General features: G+C 40.6%; 8 protein-coding genes across 8 annotated transcripts; 5 read left to right on the top strand and 3 right to left on the bottom strand.

The window, feature by feature from the left end:
- Nucleotides 1–823: 823 nt before the first annotated feature.
- Nucleotides 824–1,999, top strand: JH06_4490 (hypothetical protein; the record flags this gene model as incomplete). Its single annotated transcript, XM_014671318.1, has 1 exon — nt 824–1,999. The coding sequence occupies one exon, from the start codon at nt 824–826 to the stop codon at nt 1,997–1,999; it is 1,176 nt and encodes a 391-aa protein (XP_014526804.1).
- A 1,015-nt stretch (nt 2,000–3,014) lies between these two features.
- JH06_4489 (hypothetical protein) lies at nt 3,015–5,544 on the top strand (the record flags this gene model as incomplete). Its single annotated transcript, XM_014671317.1, has 3 exons — nt 3,015–3,056; nt 3,088–5,292; nt 5,323–5,544. The coding sequence occupies 3 exons, from the start codon at nt 3,015–3,017 to the stop codon at nt 5,542–5,544; spliced, it is 2,469 nt and encodes an 822-aa protein (XP_014526803.1).
- Nucleotides 5,545–6,812: 1,268 nt separating this feature from the next.
- Nucleotides 6,813–7,346, top strand: JH06_4488 (ubiquitin-conjugating enzyme; the record flags this gene model as incomplete). Its single annotated transcript, XM_014671316.1, has 4 exons — nt 6,813–6,878; nt 6,909–7,031; nt 7,065–7,202; nt 7,233–7,346. The coding sequence occupies 4 exons, from the start codon at nt 6,813–6,815 to the stop codon at nt 7,344–7,346; spliced, it is 441 nt and encodes a 146-aa protein (XP_014526802.1).
- Nucleotides 7,347–8,793: 1,447 nt separating this feature from the next.
- On the bottom strand, nt 8,794–9,707 carry JH06_4072 (hypothetical protein; the record flags this gene model as incomplete). The annotated part of the gene is given in 5 exon segments (XM_014671315.1): nt 8,794–9,120; nt 9,152–9,235; nt 9,266–9,546; nt 9,577–9,638; nt 9,655–9,707. 5 exon segments carry the CDS (start codon nt 9,705–9,707, stop codon nt 8,794–8,796), a joined length of 807 nt encoding a protein of 268 aa, XP_014526801.1.
- A 9,505-nt stretch (nt 9,708–19,212) lies between these two features.
- Nucleotides 19,213–19,886, bottom strand: JH06_4071 (hypothetical protein; the record flags this gene model as incomplete). Its single annotated transcript, XM_014671314.1, has 3 exons — nt 19,213–19,444; nt 19,523–19,754; nt 19,799–19,886. The coding sequence occupies 3 exons, from the start codon at nt 19,884–19,886 to the stop codon at nt 19,213–19,215; spliced, it is 552 nt and encodes a 183-aa protein (XP_014526800.1).
- Nucleotides 19,887–20,128: 242 nt separating this feature from the next.
- JH06_5188 (60S ribosomal protein L26) lies at nt 20,129–20,488 on the bottom strand (the record flags this gene model as incomplete). The annotated part of the gene is made up of 2 exons (XM_014671313.1): nt 20,129–20,416; nt 20,447–20,488. The coding sequence occupies 2 exons, from the start codon at nt 20,486–20,488 to the stop codon at nt 20,129–20,131; spliced, it is 330 nt and encodes a 109-aa protein (XP_014526799.1).
- A 397-nt stretch (nt 20,489–20,885) lies between these two features.
- Nucleotides 20,886–21,332, top strand: JH06_5187 (hypothetical protein; the record flags this gene model as incomplete). Its single annotated transcript, XM_014671312.1, has 4 exons — nt 20,886–20,923; nt 20,954–21,095; nt 21,126–21,239; nt 21,270–21,332. The coding sequence occupies 4 exons, from the start codon at nt 20,886–20,888 to the stop codon at nt 21,330–21,332; spliced, it is 357 nt and encodes a 118-aa protein (XP_014526798.1).
- Nucleotides 21,333–21,682: 350 nt separating this feature from the next.
- Nucleotides 21,683–22,080, top strand: JH06_5186 (hypothetical protein; the record flags this gene model as incomplete). The annotated part of the gene is made up of 3 exons (XM_014671311.1): nt 21,683–21,876; nt 21,937–21,961; nt 21,997–22,080. 3 exons carry the CDS (start codon nt 21,683–21,685, stop codon nt 22,078–22,080), a joined length of 303 nt encoding a protein of 100 aa, XP_014526797.1.
- Between the last annotated feature and the right edge of the window lie 1,086 nt (nt 22,081–23,166).

The raw sequence follows: 23,166 nt of genomic DNA, 5'->3' as shown, positions 1-23,166 counted from the left end.
TTACTGTTGAAAAGAAGGACCACAGAGTGGCTTTGTGTGGAGAAAAGGACAAGAAAAGGTAATACGAAAAGAACGGTTCTTGAACAGAGTTGGCGGAGAGGGGATATCTCTTTGGATAGTCATTCTCCCGATTCACTGCTTTTTGTATCTAGCATCTCTTCCATATAGAACACCATGACCAATAAAATACAATCAAATATTAAGGAAATCGCGAGTTAATTTGAATAGGATCACTGTACAGACAGCCTTGATATGAGCCGTAACTAGGTAATCACTGTATTGTATTGTTATCTGCCTGGATCTAGAGTCTCTAAGTTGAATGGAGATTGAAACGGCTCCGATTCCAAAGCGGTTATCCGATAACCAAGAAGTGAGTCGATTTCTTGAGTACCTATGTATTATGCGGGTGGTGATAGATTAGTCTATGTGAACGATTTGAAAAGGAGAACGATAGAGAGATCTACAAGGAATATGCATCGGAAGCTCTTTCCCGTTTCAAGGTTCGGGTGAATGATAGCTTTCTTCCCTTATTGCTTAGAATAATTCCGTTTCCGATAAGAGTCGTAATTTGGTGGTTTCTCAGGGGAGCCGTCCGCTCACTATTAGTATTCGTCTTGGAGGGAATAAAGAAAGGGTTCAAACGACTGTACCACCACCACAGCAAGCTGCTCCACACAAAGTATCCCAAACCCCTTCCTATCGCCATCTCCCATCCTCCATCATCCGAATCAATTATTCTCGGAGTCTCAACAGTTACATTTCAAAGTTAAAATTCAAACGAAAGAAGTTATACGGCGAACTGAGTGATCTTCGGGATGATTCTATGTCTGCCTTTCCATTAACCCCCGATCCTATTCGCCGAAAGTGTCAATATGATTATATGCTTGAAGAAATGCGGTTAGTGTCCAATGACTTCATAGAAGAGCGGAGGTGGAAAATCCATGTTGCCTATATTCTAGCACATGAGGCGCAATCATTTTTCTATAAGTACATCTATCCTCATCAACAGATTCATGAGAATGATAGTTGTGGAAGCGATGGAAACGTTGCTCCTAGTGCTGATATGAATTCAGAGGAGCAACAAAAGCGTCGTATTGGTCATATGCTCGCTGGGATGGTTCAAGATTTCTGGAGCAAGGTGCATGCAGCCAATGAAGAGTTAGCAGGTTCGGTTCCAGTTTCAACTGTGGAACCGGAGAAAGAGTTGGAAGATGATCGTCGAATCGAGATTACACTTAACAAGAAGCTAATGCGTTCAGAGTATATTGGAGAGGAGAAGGAGGAGCTTCAAGTGTCTGAGGAGGTTGTGAAGAAACTTGTTGAGAGGACTGATAGAGAAGGAATGAATCAGTACATCCAACAGTGTGTTCTACAGAGACTTCCCGTTGTTGTTCATTGTGCTGAAGGGTCTGTAGAACCAGTTTTCCTAGCGATGTGTCCTGTCTTAAATCGTTGCTATAAAGGAGTGGGAATGATTCTCTGCGAAGATGCCTTTATCCCTGCAGTTACGTCAATTCTCCAGTATCTGTTTCCACATTTCCGTCTTCACTTGTCACCTCCAAGTTCACTACGGACGCGAGATCTTCTTGTCTTATCGCCATCATCATTGAAAGACTTCACACTCTCTGTTCAACTAACAGTGTTCATGTGTGTACATGTGACTGCTCCCATCTCTCCCTTCATTGCATCTAATACTCAAGTTCTGGTAATTCAAACTTCAGAAAACTCTTCCCTTCAGTCTCTTCCTTATCACTTCAGCGAATCATATTCACGTTCCAAAGATACATCAGTAACAATCACGACTCAAGTCATTCATCTCTCTCCTATTCAGGAACAACTACGTAACGATCTCTTAGATAGACTGACAGCACAATCAGATCCTTCTCCATCAGATCTTCTTCACTCTTTCTATTTAGTCACACGTCAGATCGATCGAATGACCATTCCTCTATCTTCTCCTTGCATTCTCCCTCCTATCCAGTTTCATTTCATTTCATAAGTTATCAGTAGAATAGATTGGCCTCGTTGGCTTTGGGCTCCTTCCATTCCATCTCCTTATGAGTGTATTCTATCTTCGGTATTCAGTGTTCTCTCATACAACACACAACCTCTTCGGAAACGAGAAGTGCAAGCACTTCTTGGAGATCCCGCAGACCTCCCTCGTTCGTACAAAGAGTTCATTATTCCAAATGTACCAATTACTCTGCGTTCTTCTTCTATATCAGATGAGGTTCTTCTAGAATCCTGATTTGATTCATAGTGGTACTGTTCTTTGGACATTACACCTCTGGTCACAGATCTCTGTACTCCTCCTGTTCAAGTATCTCAACCACAACTGACTGGATCTGACTATCGATACAAATGGTTGAGTCGATCTCAACAATTGACCGAAACAGAGGCGATTTCTGCACTTTCATCATATGTTCGTCCATCGTCCTCTTCGTCTTCATTACCAATCATTCGAAGTAGTCGTCTGATTGCTATTCTCGATGAGATCGCTGTAGGTCGGCGTGAGAATGCAAAACAGATCGTGATTACAGATAGTGAAGCTCTTACACACTCCATCTCACGATATCTCCACAAAGAAGGACTATCTGTGATTGAACTTCATGCTATTCCTGGTGCTACCTCACCACAGACTTTCTTAGCACCGAAGGAAGTGGGTTGTTTTAATGCAGCGTCTCCAGCTACTATAGGAATCGTGTGTCTCCCTTCCTTCCTCCAACCTTCCTCATTGCTGCCTCTGTCATCAATCCCTATTGTATCTCGAATCATTGTGTCTGAAAAGCCCATAACACCGACTTCTCAAACACTCTATCATAATCTCCTTCTCTCTCTCTCTGCACCCATCAATCATCATGCTCATATCATTGAAATCTTCTCTGAAACGGAGTCTCGACTTCAACTGCGGTTACCACGATCAGATACACGTACTGAGAAGCTGGAAGCTTGCCTCAAAGTATTGAATGGATTGAGAAAACGAGAGAAGAAGCAACTTGTGTGTGAGATTCTTGATGAAAAGGAATGGAACTCTATGGAAGAATATCACCAAAATCGTGACTTTTTATTCCCTTCCAATGAAAGTAGGTATTAGTAATATTCTTCAATGAAGCTTTCCCATGTCTTTCCTATTCACCTCGTTTTATTGAGGATGAAGCATTAATCCCTGATTCATTCCATACAGTAGAAACTGCACTCCAATTACAAGCACGATTGCGTGATCTGCCTCTGCTTTCCTATTGCATTGCTTTGGAGAAGAAAATTCCCTATCAGTCGCAAGCTGTGGAGGTCATGGATACTCCAGCTCCTGAAGTCATTCTCACTCCTCCTACACTGATTCCAAAGTTCGAATTCCCCGTGTATCCAGTGGAGACAACTGCTTCAGAGCAGCTTGTGAAGTATCCCTCTACTCCATCCTGGAACCACATCTCGACATGGAACCTCCATAATGGTGACAAGACAGAAACAGGTCCAGTGGTACTGGGAGGATTCTCTTTACAAGATGATTCTGATCTGATGGAAGAAGATTCGTTTACTGGAGTAGAACGCTCGTTGAAGGCGTGGGAAGCAGCTACTGTTGACATTTACAACAAGAATGAGGGTTATGTGATGGACAGTATACTGTATGCTCTGTTGCCTCCTAAAGACAGTCGATTTACGGTTGTACCTGAAAGATTTGCTCCTCGTCCTTCGTTTTCTCTGAGTTTCTCGATTAGTAAGTCTTCTGATGTTACTGATACGACCAAATCGAAACGAAACCGAAAGAGACAGCGAGAAGGAGGTGATACAGAGGAACGAACAGCTCCAGGCAGTATTGGTACGTATCTTCATCATCGAATGCAACGTTCCTTAGTATGGTCAAAGAAGGAGGATGAAATGCTCATGACACTTGTCATGCAATTTGGACCATCCTGGTTGTTTATCTGTTGGGTATTCCTTCAGGAGCAACTAAATCATCGTTCCAGACAACGTGCTCATTGTTCCCAACGATGGTCTTTCTTGCAACGCAGTAATACTCCTGTTAGTGGAGCTATTCCCGCGGAAGCCAAGTATCTATTTATTCCATATCGTGTTCTCTCTGCAACAGTGAATATATTTGCAAAGGAACCAGCAGAATCGGTCTCTCACACGTCCACAAGTCCTACAATGGAAGAGGAAAGTACAGGTCCATTCGCTGACCTATTTAGGACAGTAAAGAATCGTACTGTGACTTCAGCTCTCCAGCAATGTCCTGGACTTTCTGAATCATCAGTAGCCAAGCTGAAAGAGCGTGATGCCTTCTTTGCAGCAGAGGAAGCTGATCGAAGTAAGAGGCTTCAACGATTGATGCGTCCTGATCATCCACAGCCTCCTCACACGAAGGACCTTCGACGGAACTCAACAGGTCGAACATCACAATCTCAATCCAACTCTGCTGCAAGTCTGGTGGAAACAAAGTCTCAGTCAGGCCGTGTAACAGTGAGACCTATTCCACTTCAGCATCCTCCCAACTACATTGAGTTGCGCCGACAGGCCATCGCAAATCTGCCTCTAGTCCGGATCACAATTGATGATGAGTCGAAATTCCAGCATCTCCTCCAACCAAATCGGAATCCTCAACAATCGATTGTAGTGCCATATGAACAAGTTCTCTCCGCAGCTGCACGAATTCAAGAGGATCTTCGTAGACAGGTTCAGAGTCACACCGAACCGATTGAAACCAAGATTGAAGTGGATTCTGTTGTGAGTAACTCCTCGCAACTCTTTGGAACGCAGATAGAGCCACTAATGCATGAGACAGAAGAGACTGACGATCCAACTGGATTCACTCTCATGACGGAATCACCAGCGGTCGTGGAGGTGAAGAATGAATTGAAGGATCTGAGTGCAGAAGAAACTCTGGTTCTTCCAATGAATACAGAGCTGGTAGAATTCCTGAAGACACCCACACCAATAGAACCAGAGCCAGAAGTGAAGTTACCAGAATCTGCACCTGTTCGTGTGAAGTACCCATATCTCCGATTAGTAGAAGAGATCCCACAGCCCATAGAGAATCGAAAACGTCTTGTAGAGCCTCTCCCAGCAGAGGAGTCAATGAATCTGAAACGTCAGAAGTTACCTCCTTCTGTGGAACGGAGACTGCGTCGAATTCAACCTGCGATTGCTCCACATTCATTCTATCACTCTGTACCACAGTTAGTGCGCAGTAATGTGCGTTTGCTACAACAGAATCTGAGTTTGCTGAAACAGCAGAAGAATCCGAAGGTATTCCAACAGACTATGGGCGTGCGGAAAGAAGGAGTTCCAGGAGAAGTGAGTTTTATGGATGATTGTGATATGTAGGGAGTTCCTGGGTATCCTAGTGACATGAATCGACAGCGGAGTAATCCTCCCACGCCTATGATGATGTACTCACGAGGAACTCCTCAGCAAGCGGGTGCAGCGCATATGGGATATGGAGCAGGTGGACAGCAGGCTACTGGAGCACGGAATGTCCAAGGATTTCATGGACAGCAACCCCCAAATCAGGGTGGATATGGAGGTAATCATGTTGTATGCGTTTAATGAAGTGTTTGTAAAAAATACTTTAAAAGAGTGAGAGCTGAATAACTCTACTTGATTGATCACAAAGGATTAAATGAAAAGCATCTGGACAATAAATACCTGATAATACATCACAATCTAATCGGATTCGATGATCCTCATGGCAGAATGGAACAGTTTTCATCGGAGGATACAGATTCACACAGTTCACAACTAGCAACTCTCCTGAGTTCGTTCCTGCAAACAAGAAAGAGTCGATTGCCTTGACATAACATGGAAATACACTCATATTGATATACGATGAAGAAATGACATAATACACTGTGGGAGTTAAGAGCGGAAGAAGAATAATCTGACCAGCAGTAATGGAAACAAGAACAATGTATTCATTGTCCTCTGTAACCTGAACATCATCAATCGGTACACTCTACAGGAATACAAATCTACAAACAGTACTAGATGAATCAGCTCTTGATCCACTTGCTGTTGGATATGAAGGTAGTGGAGACATGACCGACTCGAATCCACAAATATCAATGCCTCTGGAGAGAATTTCACAATTCGCCACACATCTGAAATATACGAGAGTTCTTCTATATGGTTGTCGCCAATCCGTTTATAGGCAATATGATTTGATGATGTAATATAAAACAAGTTGCTTGAGGTTGGCTCCATACAAAAATGTCCCTTCTGAGAAATACAACCAGCCATTAGATCCACCAAAGGAATTGAATCCACTTTGGTGACAATTCTTAAGTTCCTGATCACAAAAGAAACTAGTTTCACTTCATTTGTGGAGATTATCGCCACAAAACTATGATCATCAACATACAAAAGACTAGATATAAAGAATGATTCCAAATTCAAACTCATCTATCGGAAGAAAGGATAAACTCACTTCTTCTGATTGAATCCCCTCACTAACAAGAATGATTGATCCCATCTGATCTCCAAATATAATGGTGTCTATACATTGTTCCATGTGTCCATTACCACTTTCACAATGACAAAAGCATGTGATGCATGACAGTCTGGTAAACAGTGTTTGCGATACATATCGATTCATGATCAGGCGGGATAAATACACACTTCTAAAGTAGTCTAACGAGGATACGACAAGAATCTAGAATACTCTCCTCCCATCCTTTCCTTCTCTGGAATCTTGCCAAAAATCGTCCAAACATCCAACACACAGAGTATTGGTTTTGTTGCCTTCTATCGAATGTGAATCATGAAACCGCGGTTTTCTGATGTTATGGTTGAATATCCATATTTCCGTTAAAATACAAATGAATAAAGTGACTAAAGAGCTAAAGAAACTTGAGAAGGATCCTCTCGATTTTGCTACTCTGACAGTAAGGAAGACTGGGCGATTTTACTTCTAGCTTCGCGATGGAACAAATATCGTGGACGCAACCATGCTAGGACCCGAAGAATCTCCTTATGATGGAGGAGCTTTCCATTTGGAGATTTCAGTTCCTAACAACTACCCTCTTGTTGCTCCTACTGTAATCCTTAGAAGGGATCTAATTCATATGTAGGTGCGATTTGTCACAAAGATTTATCATCCCCTTGTTGACAAGGATGAAGGTAAATTCTGTAACGAGGCTATTGCAGCCAACTGGAAGGCTGTAAGTAATCTGACCACTGTCCTGAATACTGTATATGAGATGCTTCAAGTATGGATGTTACTTTCGTGTGATTATTAGAACTACGCTAGTTGCGAAATGGCTTTGGACCCTGATATTGGTGATGAAGTCCGCAACAACCGTGAGGCTTTCGAGAAGACTGCTGCAGAGTGGACTGAAAAATATGCCTGTTGATTTCTTTGTTGTCTGAGAAACAAACACACTAAGGACCAGCTGATTGACTCTCCACATCCGAGTGATGCTTTTCTTCACTCTTAGACAGCTTTTGCTCTTCTTTTGATGTATGTTTTTGCCTCATAGCTTTGTCAATGGCAGCATTCACCTTTCGGCTGTTTCGATAGGATACGCACAATATCCGCTTTTCTGGTGATAATGTATACATTCGATGCATAGGAATGACGAAAGGAGCAGGTTTGATCTTTTTTTCTTCCATTTCTTCTTTTCTTGCTTGCCTCCATGCTTTTAAATCTTTCCTTAATTGATGAACCTCATTTGACAGCTCCTAATCGTAACAGATAACCATTTCTTTCACTTTAATCGATTCTATAGTTACAAATGGAGGAGAGTAGTTTTTGTAAGTTCGTAACGAACAAATCCCTGGACATCAACTTTATTTTCATTTCCTACGCGAATCCGAATGCTTTTCTTTTGTCCTGGATTTGCTGTGTGACCTCTACATGTTTAGATATAATTTACATGAAGTACTTCAGATTGGGAATCCCTTTCTCGGCTATGATGTGAACTATGATGAAACGAAGAGACACGGTGATTATGGTCCTCGTAAGAACGACTCATTTCTAGTGAATGATTAATGTGAGTATTTCGTATCCAGAAAAGTTCTTCTAGACCATACTTGTTTCCAAGTACTTGTTAGAGATACAAAAAACATGCCAAAAGGCAAGTAATAACACTCTCACCCCAGACATCCTTTACTTCTTAGCAGAGACACCCACAGACTTTCCGAAACGACCAGTGGTCTTGGTGTGCTGACCACGGACCTTCAAGTTCCAATAGTGACGAAGACCACGGTTGGCACTATTCATTACTCTATCACATCTTCTCCTACCGCATCTTCTTCAGACGGTTCAGATCCTCACGGAGATTGGCCTGGAGGTTGTTAGCAACGATCTGCTTGTACTTTCCAGTCTCAACATCCTTCTGTCTGTTCAAGAACCATTCAGGAATGTTGTACTGCAGAGGGCTCGAGATAACAGCAATCAGTCTGTCAATCTCATCGTTGCTCAGTTCTCCAGCACTAAACAATCACTTCATAAAGAAATACCAAGTACCGCTTGCGAATATCGACTTCAGCCTTCTTGCACACAGCAGTGGCAAAACGACGACCAATACCCTTGATAGAGGTCAGAGCGTAGACAATCTTCTGCTTTCCATCGATGTTAGTGTTGAGCACACGGAGAATGTGCTGGAACTCTCCCTGGTTAACAAGAGCCTACACAACGGATTAGAACATAACCAACCATTCATTCCAATTCAACCATACCATGTTATTACTACAATTCTGAATAATCCGTCGATTCAATTCTCCACAAAAGTCGGTTCGGCAATCACGGGAATTCAGCCATCGTCTCAGAGTTAGCGACATTTCTCAGAAACAAACAAACTACTGAAAATGAATTACATTCACTATTGACTTTCCCATGGATTGCTCCTTGCAGGAGACTTCAATTAGACGCAACATCCATCCACTTTGACACAACTCCACTAAACGTGCCGAGTTCTCTCTCAAAAAGGCATCTATTACAGGGTACTCACCACTCAGAGACGAAATCACCATATCCACTCTACAGGTCAACAGAACGTCAAATACGAACATATTCTCACTCTTTATTCCACTACTGTAAGATAGCGACGATGCTTCTACACTCCGATTCACTCGATACAACAAGAACACAGTATTCTTGTCCTCTGCTAACTCACTGACCTCAATCTACATACTAAGATCAAATCATCGAAAATACATTGGACATTGGAATTCTGTAGGAGATCGAAAACAACTCGTTTCCATTGGGATCATTGTGAGTATTATAAAGATAACAACATTTCTATGAATCATAAACCGAACTAACTAATACATCTGACACTAACATCAACATGCTCTTCGGATCTGATAGATTCACATATCCATTGCTGATATTCAACACAACTACACTAACATTGGTCTTCACACGTAATTCTTCTCCGCTGTCAATCAGCTTCCATCGATACAAAAGAGGCAAATATGCCGAACTCCGGTTACTACGAGATAAACGCAGGAGTTGAAGAGGAGCCTCAGCTGCAGTGGTTCGACCCAGTGATTGAGTAGCAGATGACAAAACACCAAAGCCTGAAGACAACCACGATGTGATACTGATTGCTTTGGATCAGACAACGAGTCAATTCCTACCATCTTCATCTCCAGTCAGTTTGCGGAAGTTTCGACTGAGATTTGCACTGACACTACTTATGCTAGAGAGAATGCTACTAACGAGAGTCTGGAGGAATGACAATGAAGACGTCGTGAAACTCTCCAAACATGCTAGGAGACCCTCACCATTACGCAAAGAATGAATTGGATTGAGAATGATTCCTGTGAGACTGTGATATAGAGAAACAACGAGATTGCCAGGGTTTCCGATAAGGTCAAGAGCTCCTACAAAGACAGGGGATTGTAAGAGGAACGATGGAATGAGAGCATTCACACAATGACGAATGTACTCATCAATGGACGCTGTATAATGAAGGAAAGGAGGAAGACGAAGACGAAGAGGAGTACGTTGAAAGCAGAGAGATATGAAAGTATCTGATTCGAGAGAGAGAAGGAAATACATTGTATGAATGCGACAATACGCAATATGATAGAGAGATGGTGATAGAGTATGAGTCACTGGATAAGGTGAGAGAGATGAAGGAGGAGAAGAATGAGTAAATAACGAGATAAGAGCAAGATACGATTTGAGTGTTTGGAGAAGTGTCATTAAATGACGATCTGTTATATCAATCCAGAAATAGGGGACTTTTATGTCACACAACAATAAGGCACTAATTAATCATTCTATCCTCTTAAAACATACTTTGGGAATCGCTTATCTTTCATTTGATCAATCACCACATTCAACCTCACACCCTTTGAATTCACTTCCTTCGATTCCTCATATGGAAGTTGAAGAACTGGCTTAGCTGGATCCAAGTAACTGTCAATTCGGATATTCTGAGCTTCTAGAGAGAACGAGGTCAGAAGCGAAATGCGGAACAAAGGCAGAGACTTCACAATTTCATCTATTACCTGAGATTGATAATCAAGGATTACTGAACATTTCACATCCTCCTTGTTGCAAAACACAACGAATTCCCGTAATAAGTGAATGAATGACCTCTTGATAACAACCAGACACAACATCATAGAGACTGAAGGAGACAGAAGGAATGTCGATAACTAGTTGAAGATTGGCAGTATTGGCATAAGAACTGTCATAATGAAACAAAGATGATTGAGGCGCTGCTTCAGAGAACATCTGAATATTGAACAAATGATGACTATGAGGTTGACCTGGTGTACTGTGCAAGGAAGAGGAAGAGGTTGTTGTGTAGAGAGAGAAATCTGTGCTACTAGAGTCGAGAGAGATGGAGCTAAGTGTTCCATCTGAAGCTAGATCAGTGTCTGTAGCAGTAGAATTAGTGTAGGTTGAATACTCCTGTCTATTATAATGCTTAAGCTGAAGAGAACGATATTGAAGAGGTGACAATACCAAGGAAGGAATACAATCAAAGATCTCGAGATAATGTGTACTGTGGAGACGATACACATAGAGATACAGATTCCGACGTATTCCTTCAATGTTCACACTTATTCGTTTTGAAGCAGTTTTTGTTAACCAGAAAGGTCGAGACCAGATTCGTTGGGTTTGAATGGAAGATTCAGATTGGTACAAAACTCGTAAGCAGACACGACAATCAGATTGAGATTCTGATGAGAGAACTGTTTGAGGAGTCGCTGGAACTCGAAGCCAATAAGCATCAGGAGAACCTTCCTTCACATGATTACCTTTTCGTTCACGAATAAGCTCAGTAATAACTGACCAATCAAAATCAATCGACTAAAGATGAATTGAATGATAAGCAGGGACTTGCTGATGAGGGAGTAAAAGAGGCACCTCGCTACCTTCACCTGCCAACTGCAAGTCAAATGAAGTGTGGTTTGCAAGAACGAAAGGAGGAGGACTCAGAGCTACAAAATCTACAAGCCAAGATTCATCTGATGAAGTAGGTTCTGTGATGAGACATTGAAGAAGATAAGGCTAGGAATGAAAGGAAGTATGATGAAATACAGAGTGGATTAACGTGATACGGGTTTGAGATGCTTTGACTGGAATTGACTGACTCCATTCCTCCTCTTCAGAACATTTCACTACAATTGTCCATTCAGTTTGAGTAAGTATTCCTGAGACATGAAGTGGACTTGTAGTATTAGGATCAATCTTTTGTTCAGAATCTCCTATCTGAACCCATAAAACTCGATCTAATTGATTCTTTAGTAAGATAGAAGGGGTGAAGACGATGACTCCTATACCTTTCTCTCGTTGAAGACTAACTCTCATAGGAATAAACGATTCATTGGATCGTGTTCGTGGATTGTACACGGGAATCAACATGCGATCTCCCTTCTCTATCTCCAAGAGAGACGATCCTTCTAACGACACCTGAACAGCATTACTCCAGATACATGTTAAGTCATCATATGCTAACGAACATGAAATTACTGCACATCGATTGATCGATTCATTTCGAGGAGATACAGGTGACATGGCAGAGACAGCATGAAAGTCCACACCAGCTACAGGCAATGTCACTGGATTCATGGAATGCGGAAGACAATGAGTCTGTCGAGTCAATAAACCTGCGGTACTTGTCTTCACCATCGTATTGATCTCCAGAGTCTATTGCTCATCACTTCATTCATCTCTCACCCAGTCACATCGATTGAGAAAGAGAAGCAATGGTCGAATTGTGAAGACTTGAACTTGATAATGATTTCCTGGGTTCTGATAGAGAATCTGTCTCTGAACTGTGAAGCAGAGCTCATCATCAACTGAGACAGGTAAGGTCCATTCACAATCTATTTGTAATCAGTCAGGTTCATACTACTATCGGTAAGTGGAAGACTTGAACAAATAGCTGAGGAACGCAGATAAGGTCTGATGACAAGATTCGTGTTCACACCATCATTGAGAAGATAATTATAGTTGATTTGAGAAGTATTATCTTCTGAAACATGTTTCACCAGTCCCTCACTAACATATTGCTTATAGAAGAGATCTTCTTCTGTTTCATTTACCAGCATAGCTGCTGGGAGAAGTTCCAGACAATTGACCTTCTCATCATCATCATATCTGTTCACAAGATAACAGTAGTTATAATTGTTCTCACTATCTACTGGAATGTGGATTCGACACAAACGATAATTCTGACCATAGTACACATCAGGAACACGTAACCAATTACCCCATATTCCCGCGGTTTTATTTCGAAGACGGATATACAATTGATTCCGGTTTTCAGGACGATCTCGATCATAGTAATCAAAGTGATTCACCATGGAAAACGGGAATGATGAGTACAACAGCGTGGATTGATGTCGATCCTCAGGATGCAACTTATGATGGAGATAATGGTGAACAGAAGTGGTAGCAGGAGTTACTGGACTCGACATAACCTTATCATCATGAAGTTGGATCTCCAAAGGAACAGTTAACATAGAGAGAACGCGAAGGGGTGATATGATAGTAACAGTGGTTTGAAGAAGATGATTCTCAACTCGAAGATAGACTATCTCATATTTGGTTCGACTCTCTTGTGCTTCTGGATGAGCTTCTAGATAAAGTCGAGTCGTTTCTTGATGATCTAATGAGAATGAATGAATATTAACTCCTTTCGACCATGCTCCTGGAATGACAGTATTCGTATCAGTTTTTGTCAATGCCATGGCAAAGCGTAGAATGGATGCATCATCTGAAAGGACTGTTGGTAACTTGTATGAATAGGGAAGAGAAGTATTTCGAGGTAGGAATACTGCCTCGTCTGTATACAACTGTGAGATAAAGAGATCGACACAGCTATTATTCAGGAAGGTAATTCGATCATTGGTACATACAGATGGGCAGGATGATTTCTCTGGCTGCTGCCATGCCTGACTGTAAGCATCAATAAGGTGAGCAAGTAACAGACAATGATCCGTATTCACAATTAGCTCCATATCTGTTGTCTTCACATTCACACTCAAACAATTTGGCAAGTAGAATTCATTTCGATGCAAACGAGTTAGACTATCCGTGACATTCATTCAACTAATTCTACCTTCCATAAACATTGAATTTAGGAATAATTGGCATGACCAAAAGACTCACTAAATTGACAGCATTCACACTCAGACTGCTGCAAACAGTAATCTCTTCACAATCCTTAGAGAACTTACAGAGAAGTTTCGACTTCACTGCACTACACTGAAGACAATCCGTTGTTTCATTTGAATGTGTACATGTACAGTGGTTCATGCGAATCAAGACCATATTACTGGACACAGCAAGAGATGTGTATTGTTCCATGCATTCACTCATGTTCTCATGAAGGAATCACTATCAAAGGAAATGAGAGGATATGAAATAAGTAAATGAGACTGTCGAACGGATTAATTCTGCTGTGTATCGAATTACATTGTGACTACCACCTACCTTCTTCACAACTGAAGGACGATATGAATTGAGATGCACTTGAATCTGATACCGAGAACTATAACTATAAGGAGCTGCTAATTCAAAGAATTCTGTTGTTGAAGTAGAGGCTGTGATTCGTTCAGCTAGAGCCTCACTTACAGTAGATCCTGACGTGTCGGTAGGAATGCCAGAATCACTTCGATAGTCACCATCACGATAGCTACTTGTGACTGATTGAGAACGATCTCGAGTCATCTGAGTGGAGAGTGATTCAATAGGAACACAGATTGTCTTGACACAACGGAAACAACGATCTACATCCGACCATGCCAACAAGTCAAATTCCAACGTGTCTCCAAAGAGAAGAGAGAAGCCTGGATGTGTGAGTGAATCGATTCGGAAAGTATCGAGACTGCCAATCATCACAGAGAATACACGCACTGTATGGGCTAATCGGAACTGCATTGACACGCAACATGGTGAGCATGCTTCCTCAGACGTGGAATTCAAGAAGGAGAAGAAGGATGACCGTTTCATTTGGGGCTGGTACTGTCGACGAAGTTGTTCTCGAAGTGCTTCTGACGACTGTGGCTGTGGAACACCTCCACTGATAATCCGATAATAATCGAGAGAAGGGAAGTTCGTTACGTGATCCTCAGAAGTAGGTCCCTCTGGAGGGATTATCGCGGGAACAACAACCAATTGACCAACCTCTGGCCATGAGTCTTGAACAACCAGAGTGAGAGAAGTGAGTGGGAATTCGATGGGAAGATCTTTCGGTTGTTCTTCCTCATTCATGAAGTTAAACCGAAATGGCTTTGAAGGAGCTGATGGAGGAAGATCAGTTGACGAAGGGATCGAAGAGAGAACGGAAGAGAAGGAATGAAGAACAAGAGAAGACTGAGTAATCATACGATCATCCATGGTTAGGATAATATCACCTGTATCCAATGTGATATGATTAGTTGATGCATTTGTATCCACATTCAGTGTGAGAGTACATTCCTCCAGGATTTGATGTTGAGATGAAACTAAAGGAGTAGAAGGAGAACTTATATCTGTATCACTGAGGATACGACATTGTTTCAATTCGAGATGAGTCACTGCACTTGTATACATTCCGTTTAGAGCATGAGCAGCAAGGAGGAAGGAAGCTTGATTAGGAACAGCAAGTCGACATTGCAAAGACTGTGTAACAAGTGAGAAACCATGTTTTTGATTCGAGTTGGACAGAGCAGAAGGAGAAGATGGTGTGGAGTGAGATGGGGATCCATAAAGCTGCATTAGAGGAAGAAGAAGACGATATGTATCCACAACTAGGAATTGGAGAAGAGAAGGAGTCACACAACCATAAAAATCACCTAGGAAAAAGTAATGCCAAATACGGGCTTCTTTCTCTCGGACTTCTCGATCGATACACAAACACACAATCTCATCCTTCTCTTGAGGACACGAATTCATACTGAGACAAGCTTGATGATCAAATTCACAATGGAGTGAAGCGATAGAAAGCAATCGTGCACTGACATCTTCATATTGTGTATCATATGAGACATGAAAGCGTTCCAATACAAAGTTCAGTGTATGAGAGGCATCCAATAGCTGGACATGAACGCTATGTACCAACATCTTCACTACATATTCACATGACAAGGAAGATTCTGATTCAGGAACGGTTGATCCTGAATCACTATGAAACAATTCCCATGTTTCTTGTAATAATGAAACTCCTGCTTGAATGTCCTTAAGAGAGAAAGCTACTTGAAGATCTGGTACCTCCATTTGGATAGTTATTTCATTGCCTGATCGATAGATACTTCGTTCCAGATCAATTTGAAGACCACAGTCTGTAATTAGCAATCGATTTGACGTATCTGCTAGGAAAAGGTGTTGGAGTTGAAGATTCAGCAGTTGAGACCCTATACGAAGTTGATCGTATCGAAGTTGGAGCATTACAAGCTTCAACTGATAAAGCTGTGAATCATGAGAGAAGACTTGAATGATAGAGTCTGTGATTGAGAAGGTAGCTGTGAGTCGAAGAGAATCTTCGTTCTTAGACTGGGCTGGATGAGATGGAATCAAGGAGACACAATATAATGCATCTCGTACAAGCGAATGAAGAACTTCCAATCGCATCAGCACCATGAATGCATTCACCCCAAGAGAAACTTCCAATTCAGAAGACCAACCTACATGGATTGTTACTGCTTCTCGATTGCTTTGAAGTAGCAACTGAGAACCTGAATCCATCTGAACTGTTTGGATTAGAATCTCTCCTTCCTTATTGTTGATATTCATGTTCAAATGACCTAGAACAAGCGTATGACACTGTCCAATGGGTCTCTCCGTCTCTTCACAATTCAATCCAACTGTTACTCTCTCCAGAATATAACTCACTCGAATCTTTGACAGCATAGTCTCTTCATGAACTACCTCTGGTTTCTCCACAATAACAGGAAGTTCAGGTTGACCTTGAAGTGTTCGTGATACGGAACTACGACGTCGACGTAGACCATAGGAATCGAAAGATGAAGAACGATCCACACTGTTTCTTATGAAGAGAGTATTCTCAGTCATTACTTCGACTTCTTCAATAGAATGAGTGATAATTGCCACATCTCTCTTCAAATGAGTCCACAGAGAGGAATAACAGGAAGAGAGGGCAAAGAGACTTGTCAATCGATTCGGAGTTACCATACACTTGAAATCAGAAGAGGAAAGTGTGAGAGTCCAGTCAGTCAGATTGAATAAGATACAGAGATCGGATAGATTCATTAACGGTTCAGGAACAACTGTATCCATTTCTATTATGAATTGTTTCATAACCACTGAACATTCGTCAGAATGATCCATATTATTCATAATAGTCACTGAAGGGAATCGAAGACGAATGGATTCATGAAGCAGAATCACACATTCATTGGTTACAATACTCATTGTATGCATGTTCATCAAACATTCTCGCAGATTGATGTTAAATTCGATGAATGAAGGTAATTCAGAAGAATGAGAATCTGTTTGTTTAGGAATATGAGTCTCTGAAGAAGACAATGCACTGAATAATTTTCCAAATGTCAGCAAATCCTGAACCAGATTGAACAGATTGTAAACGTCAATCAATACCATAGAAGAGACACATGTTAACACATTCTCTGAAGATCTGTGCCCATCATAGTGTACAATCAATTCAAATGCATTCATCATTGAGTCTTGTCGAGTCATTGGTGATGGATAGGCAACTAACAGTGTATCATCAGATGAAAGTTGAAGCGAATGTAAGAGAACTTTCGCCTGAGTGTTGACTTGCGAGGTGATTATTCCTTGATCCTTCAGAAGCCGTAAGTACAGATAGAATGATGATAACGTGAAGGAATATGAATGAGGAAGAGAGAAGGATTGAATGAAAGAACGAGAGAAACATGAGAGAAGTTCATTTATGACAACAGTAATAGTTGACAGTAGAGAAGAATCGAGATAAATTCGCATATCATCACAGAAAGTACTGACTGAAAGTTCATTAGTATTATTCACGAAATGAAATGTGAATTGAGAGAGAGCAAGCGAAGTACGAACGCAATTCATTAGGAACAAGCCATCTACATTCACACTTGTAACACACTCTCCAGCATCTCGAGGACAACAAGGACAAGAAAAATTGTTGTAGAAGACACCAGAGAGCTTCTTTAATTGAATGGTGAGTTGTTGAGATGGAGCAGGAAGGAATGGATTTGTAAGAGAAGATGATGTGGCGAATGAAAGTGAGAAATCGGAGATACCACATTGAAGGAAGTAGTCATTATGACTTACTGTTACAGGGGCTGAAGGGGTTGGTGAGATTTCTGAAGAACTGGATGATTTGAGACGAAGAGGTACAATATGTTTGATGATCGTTGCAACGATTGGAAGATGTGTCTTTTCCTTCATGATGTGAAGAGAATTACAGAATAACTCCAAACATCCAGCAGGAAGAACCTCTTCTCGATCCTGACGAGTATCAATTAGAAAATCATGATAAGGAGCACTATAGGCTTTGAAGCGAAAGAAGAGTGCTTGAGTATGATGAAGAGAATGAGTATGAGCGGTGAAATCGGAGACAAAGGATTGCTTCCCAAACATACAGATATGATTGCAAGTCTTTGATATCTGTTCAGTAGTCGATAGATTCCATGATAAGAATGGCTTGCCTCCAAGACTAATAGCCATCTATTGAATGAACTGAAATGAAATCAGGTACAGAACGAAGACTTGCTAAGATATCAACACGATAGAAACGATTATCATATGTATTAGCCACACACTCCATTCCTGATAGAGTCGCTTCTACAACACTCTTCAAATGACTCTTGCTAATTCTTAGATAACATCATGATCTCATACTCCACTCCATACTTATGAATATCAATTCCTGATGAAGGTTCAGCTCCTTTCTCTTCTCCTGTATATGGAGTCGAAGAAGTTCGTTGATATGAAGAAGGAAGAAGATGAAGAGGCATATAGTAAGTGAAGACAATTGTTCCAATATTCAATGCAATTGAATTCACATTGAATTTCTTCGTTATAGGAGTTGTCTCTTTCATTTACTATCATTCTCTATTCCTACCACGTTGAATGTCTCCAGCAAGATACACCATCGATTTGGATTCTTGTTGAATAGGAGTTTCATATTCAGGTAATTCCTCATTCACTGTAACTTCTTTTGATTCCTCTCCAAGAATATGGTTTACTAATAACAGAATAGAGTTTAACTGAAATGGATTCAAGTAAATCTCAATCTTATCATCAATATGAATATCGATCATATTTGTATAGTAACTCATATCATAAACACTTTGATTATTATGCAAATAGTATGAGATTGTATGATCAGTTAGTGACTCTTTCTTTGTTAGATATAAACTATATTCTTGGATCTCATCTACTTCTTGTTCCGTAAAAAGATTCATAATATCTATGTATGAAATAACTATTCAGCTTATACTCCAACCACTATCATCTGTAGATACTTCACTGGATCCTGAGATGAATGTATTCAGTAGTCCTTCCCACAGCGAGAACAAACAACGCATATGAATAGTAAGGTTGTTTACAAGTGGATGATAAAAGACTCGTTCTTGATTTGACTCCATATCAACTGTCACTCCAGTTTGTATAGCTGATTGTTGATTCGTATTACGCAAGTAATCCAGACTAATAGAGAAGTCTCCGACATTGATACTCTTGTAAATGGAACCTTTCACACCCTAAAAATGATTCTAGTAACAAGTACCAACTCGAGGTTCCTGCCAGTTATACTCCCATCCATCCTCAGGGCCACTCGACATAATCTCAATGTACTAGATATCAAATCTATCAATGAATTGTACTTTGCTTGTCAGGACACAGTGAATGTATTCATGACTGTAACGAAGGATAATATTGTCGATGCGAATTGAGAGATTGGCAAGAATACGTTTCAGATACCGATCTCCCCACATCCCTTTAGAAGTGGTCTCATTTCGATTTGAGGTATCTTCTGTATTAGGGCTCTCTGCACTGAACGAATCATCGGTATCTTTTTCGGGGGCTCTAAAAATCAATGGAGATGAAAGAACATACACAGACAATTCTTTTAGTATAGCAACTGCTCTATTAAACGTTTCCTACATGTTATTACGAAGGCAAATTCTGACTTTGTCTTCTAGCTCGATGTTCAAGCTCTCGATATACACGCCAACAGGCAAAGAAAGAAGCGAAGTCCAAGGAATGACGATCTTTAGACTCTTTGCAAAACTCGACTTGATGACAAAGGGGAGCTTTAGCCCAAGATCTGATTCAATGGAAGTAAGGTTCAATTCAACATTCTGTAGATTCAGTTCTTGGCTCAGAATACCCAACGCTATTCTAATAGATTGCAATCAGTCTTACAATTCACCTTGATACCAACAATATATTTAGATAACGCTGAAACGAGTAACGACGACACATAGCTGCGGACAGGATTAGCAACAAAGTTCAGTACCGATGACATTTGAGTTATTTGCGATCAAAGGAACTGATATGAGGTTGCGTTTCTATCCGTATGACAAGATTAAAGCCGATTATTGATTTATGGAAAGTGAGAATAAGTCACTATTTCAGTAATCATGTCTTCTACAACTATAGCTCTTTATTCTCGAAATAACATCAAAGAGAAACTGGGATGACATGATAATTCCGAATGTTACTGAAACAAACAAAACGAAATATACCACTTCATGCGAACTTACACCCTTAATCGAGGTTGACGTCCTTCTCAGTGTACTTTCCAGCAGCCTTGTGAGCAGCCTTGCGCTCAAGGATGTTCTGACGGTCCTTGTTCAGCTTCAGCTCAGTGATCTCAACCTTAGAGGCATCAACACCAACCTTGCAGGAAGATCCGTTTACCTTCTCGCGAGTGAGTCCTTCGATGTGAATCACCCACTTTCTTCTGTAGACTTCAGTGACCTTTCCCTCTTTGCCCTTGAAGGAACCACGGGTGACCTTCACCTTATCTCCCTTAACAACAGGAATAGCATTCACCTAAATATAAGTCTATAAACCTGCATCTACGTTGTACTTGTCCTTCAGGGCCTTGCTCAGAGGAGAAGACATCATCACACGACGAATGTGAGAAGGAGCAGTGAAATGAGCCTTACGGGTAGTGCGACGAGAAGAAGAAACACAAGGACTAAAAATGTATTAGAAACTATGCTCGTTAACAGATTCCCACAAGAAATCTGTAACACTCTTATCAAATAGATCCACAGTGTTCCAAAGAGATTATCATCGTACTTGTACTTCATTCTGAGACAAATGAACTGGTATATCAGCAGAAACTGGGTGAAATGGATGGACAAAGTGGAGCGGTTTCAGAACATTTTCTCTGTATTTCAATTCTCTATAAATCATTGACTCTTCATATCACCTATATCCATTTTCTCATTTGATTTCACTCTGTTTAGGGTGAATCACAAACACCTATCAAACGAAAAGTCATTGTCATTTACTCATGTTTTCGAAATTCTCTAAAACGGTTCATTTTGTATCGTAGTAATGTATGCTGAAGGTTATTTGAAGGCCTTTGAGTCGATTGACTCCCTATGCTATCTTTGAGCGTTTTATTAATGTAAAGTCTTTTAAAACACCGAATCCAAACGTTCTCAAGTATGAGACATTCCCTCAAATGGTGATTCTTCCTGAAGCATATGGAAAGTCGTTAGTATTATTGCACTGAAGAAATTAATACTAGGAAATCAAGAGCCGTGCCCAAGCTCGTCTCTCTCCTCTGGCAGAAGTGATCTTGTCAATTCCAGAGATTCATTCAGTGAATATGAGTCCTACATCGTTCTCAATTGCAAAGAAAGTAAAGATTACATCTTTTAGTTAGTTGTAGCCTTCTGTGTCTTGGGACTATGTGGAGCCAATTCTTTCGAAGAAGCTGGAGACAATATCCTAAAGGTTTTTTATATGAATTTCCTTCATTCAACTTCTTTGCTGATGATGAGAAGGCCATTCCCGTATATGAGCCTAGTGAGATCCCTGAGGACCCAAACCGCATCAAGGAAACTGATTGTGAGGTTGTGAAATTGGTAAAGGAGTTACTTGACACATATCCACTTTTTATGGTAATTCTTTTCTTTCCTTAATTCCACGCGTATTCGTCCTCGTGTAGTTCAAGACGGAGGAGATATTCTGTTTGATGCATGGCTACCTGAAACGGGAGAAGTCGTGGTTCGAATGATAGGAAGCTGTGAAGACTGTCCGAGTAGTAGTATCACACTGAAGCAGGGAGTTGAACGTATGATCATGCATTACATTCCCGAAGTGAAACGTGTATTGAATAAAGGAGATGAAGAACTGCCATTGGAAGAGCGAGAAAGGAAATCACAGGAAGAACGGGAGGATATGAACTATATCGAGAACTTTAATAAAGAACTGGATAAACTGATTGCAGAAGAGAAGGAACGAATGAAATCCGAGGCGAAAAAGAAATTGGATAAGTAATCCTTGTTTGTTCTAGTACTTGGTGTTCATGTAATTATGATATTTGTTTGTTGCAGAATATTCTACTCTGAATTAGGTTATGTAGGAATTCTCATTTTATCATATTACTCCGATAGATAGCTCGAACGAATGATATTTGCGCTTCTGATCTCCATTTAGATTCATCATTCCTCCAACCTCAGTATGGTCTCCTGTGGTGAGAATTGCAATATCAGGGAGAAGACAACATACTACAAGTACATGTTCATATAGATTGATATCAACTCCTTACCAAGCAGGGTATTGTCTCGAAGTGACGCATTCATGATGAAACGAGTTTTGAGGTACATATGCAGTGCTACCTCGTATCTGAATCTCTGAATCCAGACGTTCAATCATTAGTACAATCCTACTTCATTCTTGTAGAAGTCACCAAGATATACAGTCACACCCATTCACTCAGATTATTTCAAAAGGACTTCTATCTCTTTAGCCAGAAGGAAGACGTGAATTTGCTTCATAGAAACAGATCATTTATCTGACTGTCGATTGTCATTTATCATTCATTGTGTATCACTTACATCAGGGAACATGGCTAGTGGGAACTGTAAGATGTTGAAACCAGAAATGAGTAATAAAAAGAAGGAGAGAGCGTTAGATGTGAAACAATCGAAGTGGTTCAATGACCATCTATGATGACAAACAAAGCCAATGAGATAATGGACACCTGAGATGAAATAGTATCCCAAACAGAAGAAGAGATCATTTATCAACAGATGAAGTGACACATTAAAACACCTCATCACATCCAATTCCTGAGATACAATGTTAGAATAATAGTTCCCAAGTCTGGAATTTGATCAGTTTGATTCACTCTAGTGTCTCAGTATTGATATTCTTGTCCTTCACCTTCATATGCTCTTGTTGACCAGACTCCAGTTTCTTGGAGAGAAGTTGTGAAAATGGAATCATCATTAGAATGACTATGATTCCATCCAGTGTGATCCATCTCATAATACACAATATCCGCACTTCCCTTATCCATTCGAATCCATAACATTCCAATTAAGACTATTATCTGGAATGGTCCAAATCACAGGATCTGAAGACCCTAATATGAGGTAATAATTGATTCCCGTGAATACAAATAGGTAATGTTGAATAGAATGATCATACTGATTTCTTGATTGATTAACGGTGAATAATAGGAATATGAGTGTAGATAATGTTGAATCAATATCAAAGAAGATGAATGGAGTAGAATGGAGAATGAAGTGGAAAGAGTACTTGAAAGAGAGTGTATTGAA

This window comes from Blastocystis sp. subtype 4, assembly GCF_000743755.1.
Source record: "Blastocystis sp. subtype 4 strain WR1 chromosome Unknown seqid_0173, whole genome shotgun sequence".
In the NCBI taxonomy this organism is placed as follows: domain Eukaryota; class Bigyra; order Opalinata; family Blastocystidae; genus Blastocystis; species Blastocystis sp. subtype 4.
Note: the sequence above shows the minus strand (reverse complement) of the source record. Positions and strands in the feature narration are given on the sequence as shown.